General features: G+C 39.4%; 3 protein-coding genes across 9 annotated transcripts in view; 2 read left to right on the top strand and 1 right to left on the bottom strand.

Moving 5' to 3' along the window:
• Nucleotides 1-3,677, bottom strand: part of adgrd1 (adhesion G protein-coupled receptor D1) — a 41,491-nt gene extending 37,814 nt beyond the window's left edge. For 2 of the 5 annotated variants that reach the window (XM_082555914.1, XM_082555915.1), the window contains exons 1-6: nt 3,130-3,677; nt 2,984-3,020; nt 2,521-2,637; nt 1,957-2,052; nt 1,454-1,576; nt 1,174-1,350 (exon numbers count right to left, since the gene is read on the bottom strand). In XM_082555914.1, coding sequence (XP_082412040.1) covers nt 1,174-1,350; nt 1,454-1,576; nt 1,957-2,052; nt 2,521-2,637; nt 2,984-3,020; nt 3,130-3,204 — 625 coding nt within the window. In that variant the 5' untranslated portion in view covers nt 3,205-3,677. The remainder of the gene's footprint in view (nt 1-1,173; nt 1,351-1,453; nt 1,577-1,956; nt 2,053-2,520; nt 2,638-2,983; nt 3,021-3,129) is intronic. The other 3 variants (XM_082555916.1, XM_082555917.1, XM_082555918.1) reach the window with 2 other exon arrangements.
• Nucleotides 3,678-4,655: 978 nt separating this feature from the next.
• On the top strand, nt 4,656-10,483 carry stx2b (syntaxin 2b). 3 transcript variants are annotated; one of them, XM_082555930.1, is made up of 11 exons: nt 4,656-5,111; nt 5,215-5,289; nt 5,388-5,487; nt 6,073-6,147; nt 6,228-6,301; nt 6,915-7,023; nt 8,295-8,368; nt 8,521-8,658; nt 9,012-9,122; nt 9,270-9,378; nt 9,547-10,483. In XM_082555930.1, exons 1-10 carry the CDS (start codon nt 5,082-5,084, stop codon nt 9,363-9,365), a joined length of 882 nt encoding a protein of 293 aa, XP_082412056.1. In that variant the 5' UTR covers nt 4,656-5,081; the 3' UTR covers nt 9,366-9,378; nt 9,547-10,483. The 3 variants fall into 3 exon arrangements, with proteins under 3 accessions (XP_082412056.1, XP_082412058.1, XP_082412057.1); XM_082555932.1 differs by lacking the exon at nt 9,270-9,378 and having other exon boundaries at nt 4,657-5,111; nt 9,550-10,483; XM_082555931.1 differs by lacking the exon at nt 9,270-9,378 and having other exon boundaries at nt 4,657-5,111.
• A 3,543-nt stretch (nt 10,484-14,026) lies between these two features.
• The window catches only part of rimbp2b (RIMS binding protein 2b), a 108,308-nt gene continuing 106,148 nt past the window's right edge, over nt 14,027-16,186 (top strand). Inside the window, exons 1-3 of the mRNA XM_082555906.1 lie at nt 14,027-14,522; nt 15,697-15,786; nt 15,869-16,000. Of these exons, the coding sequence (XP_082412032.1) occupies nt 15,784-15,786; nt 15,869-16,000 (135 nt within the window). The 5' untranslated portion in view covers nt 14,027-14,522; nt 15,697-15,783. The remainder of the gene's footprint in view (nt 14,523-15,696; nt 15,787-15,868; nt 16,001-16,186) is intronic.

The raw sequence follows: 16,186 nt of genomic DNA, 5'->3' as shown, positions 1-16,186 counted from the left end.
ACCAGCTGATGGCGCTGTCTTAAGCGAAGAACCAAAACTCAACTAACATTAAGCGCCTTGAGGGGACTGTTGTTGTGATTTGGCACTTTATAAATAAAGCAGAACTGAATTGAATTAACTCTGTCAACTAAAATGTTTGATTTTTCCATTAATTAATCGAGCTTAATCTTTTGACTGATTTAGTAATTTATTACTCCTTCAGTTCCAGATGCTAGATTTTATGGTTTGCACAAACCAAAAACTCCAGCCAATATTTACAATGAATTGTGCATCACAAGAACAGAGAAATTAATAAACAATAGAGAAGTCCCAAAAGACAATGCCTTCCCCGTCACACATGCCAGACAGCCAAAACCACCAAAACACATGTCATTTGTGGTTGCAATATAAGCAGTACTGGATGTACCAAAGACCAAGCTCAGCTTGCAAGTCTCTCATTCACTTCTAAATGTACATTTTTATATTATTAACTTTCACCTTACAATCACACACTGGGTCACACAGGCCCTCGAGTCTTACTCATTCACCCACAAAAACCTTTTCTCCCAAATCAGAAGAAAGAGAAGTGACATATTTTGACATTATGTCCCCAAGGCTCAACATGTCATTGTATGAGAACCAGATGACGTTTGGATCTTTATAACCGAACACTAGCATCAAAATTGAGTTACGACCAAGACCTTGAGCAACTGCAGGAAAAACAAGGATGACACAAGTCATTTGAGAAGAGAATAGCGATTGGTAAAAGTTTCACGTAATGTTGAATCTCACATGGTTTATTTCATTTTGTCAACTGTTTACAGTATCAGCCCATCTCATGAAAAAAAAGAAAAGAAAGTAATTTCATTTTCAGAAATTAATTCAAAATATTGGTCACACTCTGACTTTTATTGTGTTTCATATCTCATCTAACTTGACACCAAAACTAAACACCGAACATTATTTTGCACATGTTGTCTGCCATCTCCAAAAAATTGTATGTTTAGTGCTACAGCAAAAGATTTGAGAAATCTACCCCCATCTTTGTCAAATCAACTGTCCGTAGTTACATCTGGTCTCAGTTAACAAAGTCATGAATGCAATTATATAACCATTAGTTTATGGTGTGTTCAAGACCAAAATAGATTCCTTGTGGGAAATGTAACTATGTGAAAGGAAATGTATTAAGCGTACCTGGAACGTCGATGTTGGCCCGCCATCTGTGCTTGTTGCTACGAGTGTAAAACTCCACATATCCTCCTAAAGGGTTTGTGTAGACTGAGAAGCCATTGGAGATAACTTTTCCTCCAGAAGCGACAGCAAAGCGGGAGGCTGACTCGTGGTTTTTCCAAAAAAAGGAGAAGGTAATGCCTAGGGGATGATGAAAACCCAGCAGCCGTCAGTACAGGAACTGAACAGTTTTACAAGCTAAACGATAACTTGTTCAATTATAGATTAAGTGCAGTGCACTCACCCTCAGGACCACATAAATTAGGGTCACTAATGCACGTGTTCTGGTAGTTTCCAAAGTGAAGAAAGGTGCCACCGTTATCTCCATTCAGAAAGATGCCCTTGTTGACCATTCCTTCAACAATGTCTGGGAAAAGCACAATTTAGAGGAAAATTTTCATTTAAAAACAGGAAGGTGTTGTAACCGTTTAAGTGACTTTATAGTCATCTAACCACACGCTGTTTTGCATGATGAGCATAAAGATTTTGCAGCTTTACTTGCATCTCATGTCAGAAGCCAGTCAATAAGTCTCCTACTTGACTTCAGGTTTATTTAATGTTAAAGAACAATCCCTTATCATCAACATACCAAGAAGTCCTCATTTCAGTCTGCAAGAACCGAAGACTGAATGGGGAGAAAAGTGTGGAGGGCTCAGCTCAACCGTGTGGCAATACAGAGGGAACAACAGAAGGCAGTGGGTGATGCACAAATGATTTTCAGTGAGAGGAAAAGTGATGGATCCTCACCTAGTATTGCAGAAATGTTAGTGTAGGCAGAGTCATTGTACACATAGGAAGAATTATGGGAAGAAGGGAGCACAGTGTGGTTGTGGATTCTGATAGCTGGACAAAAACAACAGAGACAAAAAAAAAGTGATTCACACCAATACGGACAAAAAAACAGAAGACAGAACAGTGAAAGGAAAGCAATGGGAGGGACGTGATGCACAGGTATGAGACAGAGTGATGGTGACCAGCGTGCGAGGTGGCAGTGGTCAAAGAAAACTCAGTGTGACTTCACACATCATGCCCAAGTCTATACCCGATCCCTCTTTAACTTTAATCTTTCACTGAATGAGGAATCTACAACACTGTTGCAAATGATATTTAATTAAAAATTAGGCAAATGTCATCTCCAAACTATAGATTTTTGTAAACGATGTACTGCAGCATTTTTAAATCCTATTTTTTTTTAATTGACTGTAATTTCACTCATAAATCTGGCATTAAAATTAAAATCATATAGCTTTGGCTGGAAGATGGGTGGTAAAAATACATTTAAATCGAACAGGTGTTTTCATATTCACATACTTATGTTGCTTCCGTTAATATAACCTGATCTGTTTCCATTATGATCCCACAGTTCATGGATTCCTTCCACTGCATCCAGCGGCCAGTAATGCGAGGCCGTGTCCAATACCTCCAGGCCTGGATGGACAAGTCAAGCATAAACAGGCATCCAGAAAGGGCTTTTCATCCAATCAAGCACTGCCTCATTAATCAGAATTTATTTTCCCAGAACTACATTTTGGGTTTGGGGTGGATTAAAAAGACAGTGATGATAATAATGATGCAAACAACTGGAAAAAAGTTGTTTATGAAGCAGACTATTTTGATTAAGCAGAAGAAGTAAACAAAGCAATAACATCCTCTGGCATGGAAATTAGCAGATGGTAAAACAGGATCTTACAAATTATTTCTTTCTTTCTTTTTTCATTTTTAATCTAGCAACTGGAAACACAGGAAAATTGTCAGTCCAGAAATTTCTTACTACCTGGATGCTTCTGAGCTTGCGCCACTTGAGCATAAACCTGTTAAGAAATTAAAAATAACTTATAAAGTCTGCAGTGCACAGTTCGTTCTGCTACATGGGAGGAATTGCTAGGCATTTTCATCATGATGTGCCTTTTTTAAGTTTACCTTAATAAAGGAGACAAAAGCTGTAAAAATGCGAATCCGCAAACAAAATGCCATAGTCTCTGCAAAATATAACATTAAATCTCTGAAACAACTTAATTCCACGGGTGAAGATGAATCCAATAAGCACCGCTCATTGTACCAATAGAATAAAAATAAAACTTCGGATCAGTCCATTTGTCCAAGGTTAGAAATACCCAAAGAAAATAAATAGAAGCACTGACTCAATAAAGCATTCAATTTAGAGTTGTGGCACGAGGCCGAAAAACTTCAGAAGTTGTCCTTTCATGATAAAAACTGAAGCCCAACTCCAGAAAATTGTAATCCTTAATATTTATCCGAAAATTTAAAAAGCCGTTTTCTTAGAATTTCTCTGCCTGCATCTGGGAGCCTCAAGGAGTACAGGAGCTCCGCTGAGCTGTGCTGGGCTGCTGCTGGACTGAACGTGGGAATTGCAAAACGTGAAGTCATTTTCTTTGGATCTTCTAAGAAGGGGCGGTAAAGTTTGTGCGTAAAAGGCGTTACTTGTGCGTAATTGGAGATTGCACGGGGAGTGAGATCAGGGTGTGCACCGTGTGATCCACAGATGCACATCTGAGTTTGTATTCAAAATATTTGTAAATAGCATACGATTTTAAAGACGTTTCGAGCATGCTTCTTCCGACAACTGGTGGAGAGTCGTGTTGTCTAGCTTTTTTCTTTCTTTTCAAGCTCTGAAGACTACAATAACCTGGATGACTGAGTAGCTACACAAACAGCATGCAAAACCTTTCTAGGAATAATAGGAATACGCTGAGTGCTATCTGCGAAGTTGCACAGATATGCCTAGATATGTGGGAAAGGAGCAGAAACCCCTTTTAAAAACAAATTGAGTTACAGTTAAACAACACACACACACACACACACACACACACACACACACACACACACACACACACACACACACACACACACTAAAGTATGAAAGTTCTGTAAATAAGATCAGTATTAAAGAAGAACTCAAAGCACTCCAAGTGGAAACATAAAACAAGACCTATGTTGTTGTCAGATGAGAAGTGGGCCCTTGTTTGACTTTTGGCTCGGTAATTTCGGTTTGTGAAATGCGTAATGAGAGTTGGGCATTTAGAGTTTGGATGACATCCACATATGGGGAAGTCATCAGGAGTCCCGTCGAAGGCTCCAAAAGTCGATTTACGCGGGTAAACAGCGCCACTGTGTGGCCAGGTGAATAATAGCTTAGCGGCCATCCAGCAGCGCTTATATATTATTTATAAAAAACCTTTTCATGTAACCGCAAACTGTTGTTGCTGTCTAAAAAAAATTAAATAAAGAAAACAAATTGATATTAAAAAAATCGATTTACAATAAACTCAGAAATGCCACAAAAGATTAAAGTCTGACAATGGTACCTCAAATAGTTTCAGATTTGTGTAATAGTTCTACCAAGTTCAGCCCTTTTGAAATATGATTGCAGCCATTTAGTTTATTTATCATAAAGTTCAAATGCGATTAAGGGAGGACCAGATTCTCCATCAACGTCATCTGAGAGAGAGAGAGACCTCACAGAGAGAGACAGAGAGAGAGAGAGAGAGAGAGAGAGGCGTATCCCGGGGAGAGGGATATTACTGTGGATCTATTACGGATCCGATGCACTTGTTGAGCGGGGAATATCGGCAGAGTTGAAACAGGAACAGCCCCTTCTGGGTTTATTTCTGAGTTGTGTCTTGGACCCAGTTTTGATCAAACAAAGCTCGACCTGTGGCACTGACTTCCTATTTCTGCGACTGTCATCTCACAACCTCGTGGGCCTGGATCTCAGAGATTAAACTAAATCTATTTTTATTAGCCACCTGGACCCGACTGCGCGGCAATGTTCCTCTCCACATGGAGATGTACAGGATAGAGCCAGCATATGCTTTACAACTAGCTGAGCGGGAGACGAGCTGACCGGTGTGATGAAGGATCGACTGGCTGAACTGACCGCTGTAAGTGTTTTTGTTTTAGCTTCAACTTCGTGGATCGTGACATGAAATAGCCTGGCGGCATTAAAAAAAAAAAGGTCACTCAAACACATTTTCATCCTCGTAGGCCGCTTCACAAACAGAAGAGGATGTTGCAGTTACAGTTAACCAAGATGGATTCATGGATAGCTTTTTCAGAAGGGTGTGTACTACTGTGACTTCCAGAATGTGTATTAAGACTAAAAGCAATAATAATTGAGGACACTGATGGATTCTTTGCTTATTTATCGGCTGGTGTAGGTGGAAGAAGTCAGAGGAGTCATCGATAAGATCTCCATACAAGTGGAAGAAGTGAGGAAGATCCACAGCATGATCCTGTCGGCACCCAACACAGATGACAGTAAGTGTGGGTCGTTTAGGATGTTAACATCCTTTAGGTTTTTTTTATTGCTTTATTTTTAGAAATGCATGGATGGAAGTAGTCTTTTTGGGCACAGAGTCAACGTGCTTCAGATGTCTTCCTTCCTTAGTTGCGATGAATGGCCGGCAGACCGGAAACCTGTGAAGGAAGTAGCACTCAAATTTGCATCAAACCTGACAAACTACTGTGAGATTCAGGACTTAATCAGGGATTTAAACATGCTGTTTTACTAAAAAAGAATTTCTACAAATTCCAAATGGTTTTAAATTATGACTGATCCTTTAATTAGATCAGAATCAGTGTCTAGCCTTCTTTACTGTGTGAGTGGAAAATCTGGTCACAGGATAACTCAGTTTACTTTGCCATGGAATCAGTTAATGTAGTTCATAACAGTGTCCATGACGTGGAAATTGTCCTTTATTTTGTAACCTCTCCATTATTGCCTCGGGGTCGTTGCCAAGTGACCAGCTGAAATCAGAGCAGATCAAATATTTGGATTACCTGGATGACGACTTTTCTTCTAAACAAACTCAAATCTAACACATCTCCTGTTTGTGTGCGAAGGGACAAAGGATCAGCTGGCTGCACTCACCAATGATATCAAAGGGAATGCCAATGTGGTGCGAACCAAACTAAAATGTGAGTTCAGCTGTCGTCCACATTTCTTTCATGTGTTTCAAATTGTGTAACAATGTCATTTTTACTTTTTTTTTTCACAGCCATTGAGCTGAGCATGCCCAAAGACGATGCTGCTAACAGGGCCTCCGTAGACTTCAGGATCCAGAAAACACAGGTCACGATCTCCTCACACACGCACACTTATCACATACCTGATCACACGACGACCCAAGCACTACTCTGTCAGCTGTATGCAGAACTTCATACAGATAAAAGCTGTTTTGTTTTTATTATAAATAAATCCAGACAAAATAACTTCTGACTATCCAGCTCTCAGCTTTACTTCTGTATTTTGTTGATGGTATATTTCTCTAGTTTAAGAGCAAAAACTGTATCATAACCTTCCAACACTTCCAACGTGTACTTTGTATCTTGTACTTCTGAATTATAAGGTATTAAGTCTTAAAACTTTGCAGGGTGACATGATGGTCCAGCTGTTAACCGTGTTGCCTCACAGCAAGAGAGAGCTGGATTTAAATCCGGTCTGGGTACTCTGGCCTCCCACAGTCCAAAGAAATGCACTGGGTTAGATGGACTGTTTCTAAATGGGCTGCAGGTGTGAACATAAGGGTGAATGGTTTTCACTATATGTGTTACCTCTGTGGCAGATTACTCTGCCGCTCCCCTTAAAACAGCTGGGATAGGCAACCCTGAGCTGGATAAGCAGAAGTCTGGAAAGCCTGCAGCACATTATCACTTTGTGTCCCTGTGTTTTGACTTGTCCTCAGCACACTGTGCTCTCCAGGAAGTTTGTGGAGGTCATGACCCAGTACAACGAGACTCAAGTGTCCTTTAGGGAAAGAAGCAAAGGAAGAATCCAGAGACAGCTGGAGATAAGTGAGTGACAAATAATTGTACTCCTGTATCTGAATAAGCCCAGGAATAATGGGCTACATTAACTACCAATGGAAGACCATACAGGACTTGAAATTAATTACACTTTCAATTCTTTTGACAAATTTAAAAAAGTAGTGCTAAAAGGGCGACAAAAGAAGTAAAACCCTCAAGCTGTGTTAGGGCAGGATCCAGGAAACAGACCGCACCAGCTTCCTCTCTGCTTCTCTGGACACCAGCCTTAGTGCTGATAAACAGAGAAGAGCAATATTATAGGGTTTCTGCAACGCCCAGACAATAAATTTCCAGTGTTTTGGAAAGAAATGTACTAAAAATGGTTCCCGTATTAGCAACATATAACGTAGTCTCATTAACAAATATTCTATATCAGATAGAAATGATTGTTTAGGTACAATAAGATTCATATTTGTTATAACTCCAGATTTGTAATTTGCTTTCTGCTTATTGTGTTAAGTCCTCGCTGTTCAGTATCCCTGTAACAAACAGGCAGATCCATTGTATTAAGTATATGTGAGTAACAATAGTGAAAAGCAAAAAATAAAAAAGGGTTGACTCCCAGAGCCAGTCCCTGCGGCCGGCATTAATGAGAGGCTCTAGTTCTGCAGACGGGCGAGCCTGATACTGGAGACGCCTCTCTGTGTTTGCGTTGCCCGGGATACGAGCAGAGCACTCAGCGGCCTGTGCAACAGTAGTTCACCTGTCTTTGACCAGACTCAGTTTGTGCTGTCGCCAAACACCAATAACTGACACCGTTCACAAGTAAAAGCCTTGATGTGTAGCGATGAGCTGAGCGCGTGGTGTGTTTTGCTTTGAGTGTCTCTCTGAGGAACAGCCACCGATAAAGGTGTGCGATATACAGTAAGCACCTGCACAGCGGTCTCTCTCTCTCCAGGGAGAGTACTTTACAACAGGAGGCATGGTTGCTGTAAAAGAAAGCCCTCTGTTTGTAGAGATTGTTTCAGGAGCTTTGGGGGGGGGGTGGGGTTTGTAGATTTCGGTACCTCTTATGCAACCCTTTGGCATGAATCCACTGACAGCTGCAGCAGGCAGAGATGGGGCAAAAGAAATAAAATATATTCAGAGGGATTCTTCCTCAGTTCCATAATGACATCAAATGAAGGCATATTACTTTCATGGGTGGGAGCAAATACACATGGTCCAAAACAGTCACTTTTGTTAGGAGTGCCAAAACTTATGAATCAAATAAAACTGCCAGACAATTTTGAATTCTTTGTTTATTTGTTTAATTCTAGCTGGAAGAGTGACCACCAATGAAGAACTAGAAGACATGTTAGAAAGTGGAAATCCATCCATCTTCACCTCTGATGTACGGTTTCTCCAGCATTAATGTGCTTGCTTGGTAAAATGCCACGACTGCCATCTAGTGGCTGATGAGTAAATCTTTTTTGCAGTTGGGGTTGTGTGCCGATGGGGTGATTTTGGATGGATTTTTGAAGGTATTAAATCTTTCTCCCTCAGATCATTTCTGATTCCCAAATCACACGGCAAGTCGTGAACGAGATAGAGTCACGACACCAGGACATCATGCGCTTGGAGACGAGCATCAGGGAGCTCCATGCGATGTTCATGGACATGGCAATGCTGGTAGAAACTCAGGTAAGAGCCTCATCTGAGTGGAAACTTTCACAAGCAGATCTGTTGATTTTTCTTTTAAAACTTGTTTCTAATATTGTCTACTAGGTATATTAGAATGGAGCTCATAGCACAAATACCAGTATCAAATCAGAGGTGTAAAACACAAGGCTTGTGGCCACTAAGACTTGTCCAGCAAGGAGGTGTACCCCCCCAAACTGTCATTCACTATTTACAAAATTAAAGGACATAAAGTTCCTGTTTTTCCACTACTATAGAAATTACTGCTTAAGATCAAAGTGGCCTGTATGTGATCCAGGATGTGAAATAGGTTTGACATCCCGGCCATAAATAAAAGCATCTGCATTCATTTACAGGGGGATATGGTTAACAACATTGAGAAGAACGTCTCTAATGCAGCTGAATACATTTGTCGTGCAAAGGAAGAGACCAAAAAAGCAGTCAGGTACCAGAAGAAATCCCGGAGGGTATGTGCTCCTTTCTGGTTCTTTCTTGATGCAATTTAAAAAATATAAATCTTTGTAAAGGTAAATTTGATATAAGATCGTGGTCTAAGCAGCATTTCTTTTCATTCATGAACTTTAAATAACACCGTCTTCCTCTTCACTTGCCAGAAATACATTATTCTTGCCTTTGCTCTGTTGATCCTGCTTGCTGTTATTGCACTAATTGTCGGCCTGTCTGTCGGACTAACCAAACCCCCTGCATGAGACCTGCTGTGAGGTAACAACACTTCCACACCCACAACTTCCTTTTCTTGAGCCAAACATCCATCTCTTAATTTATGAATCTATTTTATATATTATGTTCATCTGCCGAATGCTTCACTGGATCTGCGGTTTCTCATATGCAGCCAGTTCCTCTGACTACTCCTTTCTCCTGTTTTGACAGAAGCTTCTCTACCTTGCCATGTGTGGAGGTTTCATACTTTTACTCATCATAATAGTCGGAGTCTTTGAGTAATGAATTCCATCGTGTGCAGTTCCACAGCAGTCAGAAGTGATGAAACTTTTACAAACTTCATAATAGGACTGTCAGCCTCTACCCAGCAGGACGGATGTCTTGAGCAGAACTTTTCCCCCATTATTGTTATTATTTTTAAAAAAAACAATGACTCCTGATAACAACCAACTGACAGCTGATATTTGGAATTGATACATTTTTACGGTAAAAGAAAGTTTTAATGTTTACATCACTTCACTACATATGAAAAAAGCAGATCTGGCATATTTACATGATGGACACAAGTGTTGGTGTTAATTAATACCTTTTCTTAATTAAAAGAAAAAATAATCAAAGCCTAAAGCTTAGCAGCAGATGTGTATATAGATATAGATCTGTTTGTCTCATCTTCCCAGTACCCCTGCTATTCTTCAATGTTTTTTTATTTTATTTTAATTTTTCGCTTTTTTAGCAATTTAAATCACTCACTAAAGACAACATCTTAAAGTATTAATTGTTACTGTTTTATGGCAGTTAGGGTGTGTCTGTCCAATTAGAAGCATGAATTCCTTCTCGTGGTCAGCAGAGTCCAGTGCAACAGATCTTGGTGGGGAAAATATTCCTCGGCTCCTTAACACTTTCCTTTGGAGTTAATGGCCTCAGTTGCCAGTTTCATGCCTTAGTGAAAACATGGTGCTTATATTTGATGATAAAGAGACAAAATATATTTTTAAAATTTAAGTTGGGATAAAATGTAAAAATAAAAGCAGAATGTAATTATTCAAAAGCAAATCCTCATATTTCATTACTATAGAACACAGAAAACATATCAAATGTTTAAGCTGAAAAAAATTTATGAAACAATAAAGCATTCTTTATTCTGAAATTGTTCCATAATTGGTCTTGCAAATTGGTGAGCCTGAAATTACTCTGAAATTTGTTCCTATTTTTGATGAGTTTTAAGGATGAAGACTGAATTCAATAAAACTGGAATAGAGGTGGGCATACTTGTCATAACAGAAGTAGGTTGTAAGATTGTGGGATGTACCACTTCAAGGATATCTGCTATTCTACCTTCAAAACACAGCTCATCTAGCTACTAGTCAGCTCCAGTCTGTGTGTACTTTACTGTGCCAGAATAGCCTTTAGTTTTGATTGTTTGTTATATGCATGTAACTAATCGGATGTGATTGGGACATTGCTCTAGGTCACAGAGTAGTGGTCCAGCAGTAGTCTGTTTTGTGTGGTTCTAAAGTTTCAAGGTTTATATTTTCACTGCAAAAATATATCAATTCTTCTTAACTGTAAAACATCATAATTGCTATCAGCCCTGAACAAAGACGCAACAGTCAACACACAGAACCAGTTACAATAGACACAACAACATCGGCCTCTGTGTTATGCTGAAGTAGAGCACGTCTGTTCAATACAGCAGATTACTGTTGTTCTATATTGCTGTTAAATAGATTTTTTTGTGCTGACGAAACAGTTTGACATTTTGGGAAATGATTTGGGTGCTTGTTGAGGGTTCGATTAAAGGATTAAGTATAACTTGCATGTTTAAAGTAATAAACATGCCATAGACACTTTTTTTTTAACCCAGGCTAGGATAGCTGCTGGCTGCTGCTTCACATTAAACACAGACACGAGAGCATATCATTCTTTTATCATAATTTAATAAAGCTACAACAACTGCCCAGACAGTGGTGCACTGGTTAGCACTGTTGCCTTGCAGAAAGAAGGTCCTGGGTTCAGGTCTACCAGCTAGCTGGGGCCTTTCTGTGTGGAGTTCACATGTTATCTCTAGGTACTCCCACAGACACACGTGGGGTTTGTTTAACTGACTGTAGATGAATGGCTGTCTCTCTCCAAGTGCTAGTTTGGCACCATGTCCCAGCTGTGTACCCTGAATTGGGTAAGCTGATGCATGTCACAATTTTATCAAACTGCTGCTTTAGTGTCAAAACATGTGACCAGCTCACTTCTCTGTAAACTGACGGCATACTTTGTGTTTACATGTTCAAGTATGTGCTTTATCCTTTTCACCTGTTGTGTATATATAATGTTATTTGTGTGATGTGAATGTTAAACTACTACAGCTCAGGAGACCTTTAGGAATTTCATGTAGTAACATAGAATCCACTGTTATACTGTAAATGTGCCTTCTTGACATTTTAATATGAAACCTTAACCTTAAGTGCATTTGTCACAGCTACTGAGTGTGATGACTGAAATACTGCTGTGAAAAGAGTCATGCAGTAATGTAAGACTCTTGGAAGAATATTTCAGGAACACACATTTTTATTTTGATACCTTTTTGTTTTTTGCTTGATTTTTGTATTTTATACTGAAAAAACAGATATTAACTAATGCAATAAATAAAAAATCCAGAATGAAAAGTCCTGTCCTTGTTTATTTTCTTAAAAACTTCTTAGTTAAATATACAGGGGCTATCCAGATATTTAAAATAATAAATAAATAAAATCTCTGACTATTCAAGACAAAATTAGGGGTATTTTGCCTGCTCTAATAACACTTCAAACATTTGGAGGTTCAGTTTGTTTAAAAGAAGCGGAAAGAAACAGAGGCTGCTGTTTACTTCTGGCCTAATGAGTGCTTTGCACAAAGCACTTGTCTTCTGTGTAATCAACCAAACAAGATTAGTTAGGAAAGTGGAAGTGAGTCCCTGGAGGGCAAGGTCTTTTTTCCCTTTCCTCTCTTTTTCTCTCCTTTGACTTAGATCAAAGGCTCTTTCAGAGGTGTACTTTGAATGAAATATCACAGAATGTCCTTAAATATGAGCTCTGGGACTCCCCCCCCAAGTATTCATCCTACATGTCAAATCAGGGGACATTAAGAGCTGTGATTTAACTTGGTCACAGCAGTTGGTTCAGATGAGTAATTTCTGTGGCAATATGTCGATGTTAAAGCATGGTGAGTGATAACAAAGTGTATTTTGTGCATTGACTAATTATTTGGGTTAGTGCCTTTTCAAATTTTGAATAATAGTTTACTGTTAGTCATTAGTGGGAAATCTCCCACGTTCCACAGAATAGATTGAGAATTGTAAGCAGCCATCTGTCAGTTTGAAAGGGAAATTATACAAATATGAACATTTTGTGAACTATAAATAAGAGATATTTAAACTTCTCAGTGACTCACCACAGGTGGTGATCATCTTCCATCACTGGTCAGGAGTGCTAAAGAAATATATTAAACTGCCCTGTTACTGCAATTTTCTGTCAATAAAGGTAATACTCTGTTCTTACTCTGCTGTGGTCAGTGTTATTCACCAGCAGAGTTTGATCAAATATCGATAGCATTGATACCAGTCTTGGTATTGGTATCAGACTGATACTAGCGCGATAGGCTCGAAGTTCAAAAGTCTTGGTATCAGCAATACTGGCCCTGTATTTACTTGGTATCTGTACTAAATTTGCAGTATGGCACAGCAATACTTACAAGTCTCCTCAACTGTGCTAAATGTATTACTTTACACATAAAATAATTTATTTTAAGTGCTTGCATTACTTACATCATAGTCCCTACTGATCTGTAACGATGAGTAGCGATTGGCTGGAATAAGTATCCTCAACTACCAGACCAACTTTTCTTGACTTTGATGAAGGTGAAGCTTGAGGGGCGTGTTGAGATCAACATTTTGTAAGAGTGGATTATAAACAAGCCAGAATAATTCAGAGTTGTGTGATAGGTTGTATCAACTACCTATGTGAAGTGATGGTATGTGAGATAAAGTGGAGTTGTTAAATGGACAGTCAGTTTTGCTGAGAATACAGTTGAAATTCATTTAATTTCAGTGTTATTTATAGTGTTAGCTCACTAGCCACTGGATGTGATGAAAGTGCAGGGGGATTAAAGAAAACAACAGCAGTGAGGTTTGACCTCTGCCATGAGTGAAAGCTGGAAATATCAGTCAAAATAGAAATCAATATGCCAAATGGAGAACAACTTAGCTTAATGCTACTAGTCAAATGCAACAGGGCTGGAGCACTATTTCATTTTCTTTCACCAGCCTGCCTTGCTAGTAGTGCATGTAGCTTTGTGTTTGCTAATCTGCGTGGAGAGAAAGTACAGTGTTTGAAGTTCAAATGTCCCAGTTTTACACTGGGACCTGAAAGCAGCTCACATTTGTGGATCTGTGCGAGGTTGGCCCCGTTAAATTAGTCTCAAACTTGATCTGTTCGTATCGAGCGATTCGTTCGCACGTATAAGGGTTTGTGAGCAAGCGAGCGAGAGTTACGTGTAGTTTTAGACATTTGTACGCACAGAAATGTTTTCTAAAGGTAAAATTATCTGATTCGCGAGCTGACCTTAAAAAATGCGCGCAAACGACCAGTATTTCAGGTTTGGATGTACGTACACTTGTAAAATGGTTTCACGTGTGGTTTGATTGCTTTGCATTTGTCAGTCCTCAAAAGTTACAAATCATTGCACACATTTGTAAATATTAGGTTAGGGTCGTGGATCATATCGTACGCTTTTGCAACCTTTTTGAGTTTGGCTTAAGCAAGAGTGGCTAGAAGACTCCAGCTCTGTGGGTTGGTATGACGTCAAATTTAAGAAAGAGTGCGACATGATTCCCAAAGAGCAATCAGCTTGGCATGTCTCAGCACTGGATGCAGTGTGTTCTTAAAATATTTGAGGAAGCTGGACATGTGCAAGACAGAAACCTAAAGTAGCAAGGCTAAAAAGTTATCCACTGCAGCTGAGCAGTTTCTCTAATTCATGTCTTTAAGAAAGCGTTAAAAATGCAGGAAGAATTTGACACAGGACCTGAGCAATGCTTCTGACCCTTCAGTTGATTCATCTGCTGCTCAGTGAAGCCTCATCAGAAATGATCTCAGTGGAAGGGTTGCTGTCAAGAAGCCATTATTAAGGAAAAGAAACAGGGAGAAAAGTCAGAGGTAAGTACACAAGAACCAAAGTCAGTGGCAAGAGGTCTTATGGAGTAATTCATCCAAATTTTAGTTCAAATCATTAAACTGTACAGAGGAGATCAGGTGAGTGACAGTGAGTGTCTACAGCCACAGTGGAGGTGCTGTCATCAATTAGGGCTGTGTTTCAGCCAGTGGTGTTGGGGATGTGGTCAAAATTAATGGAATTATGGAGGTATAATAGTACCGTTAGATTTTAATCCACCATACAATATGCCCCAAATACTCTGCCAATGTGGTAAAAGCATACCTGGATAGACAAACACACAATTTAACACTATCAGCCATGGATTGGCCTCCCCAGAGCCTGCACTTCAATATTATTAAAGCAGTGTGGGATCATCTTGACAGAGGACAGAAAAAAAAGGCAGAAACACCCAAAGAAGAGCTTTGAATGTACTGCAAAACCTGCAAACTCTTCCTGAGGACTGTTTAATGTATTTAGAGAGTTTAGGCTGTGCTGAAGAATAAAGGTGTTCATGCCAAATACAGATTTTTAAACTCATTAGAATTATGTAAATTTTGTTTGTGTCTTATATATTGTATTTCCATGTATGTTTGCACATGTTTGAATAAATCACTGCATCTATTTCCCATTTTCCTGGAAAAAAATAAAGAAATCAAAGGTGGCTCAAGTCTTTTGCACAGCACTGTCGTTTAGTATATTAGAGTCTAACTGGAATTGGAGCTGTCAGGGAAGGAGAAGTCCACAGCTAATAAGTCTACTCTGGGTCTGGAACACGCTGGTCTAGATGACACAGTGGAAACTGTGCAGTAACTCATGACCGTTAGACTTCAGGGTGTACTTAGTCTGGAGTCGCATTAAGGTTCACAGCTGCTGTAAATCACAATTTTAGTTTGAGAAAAGCATGAATTTTAAACTGTAGCCTAATGCAGCATACACTCTAAAATAAAATTGAGCTTAATATTTTTTTTATGATTTCCACAGTTAATATTTAAAGCCTTTAACACTTTCTATGTGCATATAATAAGAGGAAATGCATATAAATATATTGACTCGACTTTTCAATTACAGAGGTGTAGTTTTATGCATTTTGCATTTCCTGTGGCAGCTGTGTCATCTTTTCTGTCTGTGTGTACTAACAATAATCCAAATCCATTATTATGTAACTGTTGAATACAGATATTTATAATCTGAACATGCTGGAGATCATCATCCGTCGCTGCTGACCATGACAAGCACTTGGGGAAGCATGCAAACTGTTCTGTCATGGTAGGTTATTGCTTGTACCAAGCAAGAGATGAAATGTGACTGATGCAAGACTTTGCTTGACATCTATTTTTCCATTTGGCAGGGGACGATGGGTTGCCATAAGACTTGCAAGGTGGAGAAACTCCTGAGACAGTCTCAACAGGAAGTAGTGTGGAGCCAGAGACGAACGCTGGCCAGAGCAAAGAAGAACAGCTGGGTGAGAGGCACGGATAAAGTGAGTGTGGCGTGCTGTTTGAGTGTGTGCTGGTTGCTAAGCTTTCAGTGAATAAGATTTAACAGTGTCTGGACACTGTGGATCAGAATTTGTTGATGCCTGCAGCCATAATCTGACCTCATCCCGCGCTCCTCAAACAAGATTCTTGACTGCCACTGAGGTTATTATTAACAAACTCAGCCATAT

This window comes from Aulonocara stuartgranti (genome assembly GCF_965226115.1).
Source record: "Aulonocara stuartgranti genome assembly, chromosome: 12".
Classification (NCBI taxonomy): Eukaryota; Metazoa; Chordata; class Actinopteri; order Cichliformes; family Cichlidae; genus Aulonocara; species Aulonocara stuartgranti.
This window is presented reverse-complemented; position numbering and strand designations above follow the sequence as displayed.

Excerpts from the sequence above, each read along its gene's own strand:
- stx2b (XM_082555930.1), top strand. The coding sequence starts at position 5,082 with ATGAAGGATCGACTGGCTGAACTGACCGCT. Across the intron at positions 6,302-6,914 it reads TCAGGATCCAGAAAACACAG|CACACTGTGCTCTCCAGGAA; the intron begins GTCACGATCTCC and ends ACTTGTCCTCAG. Across the intron at positions 8,659-9,011 it reads CAATGCTGGTAGAAACTCAG|GGGGATATGGTTAACAACAT; the intron begins GTAAGAGCCTCA and ends ATTCATTTACAG.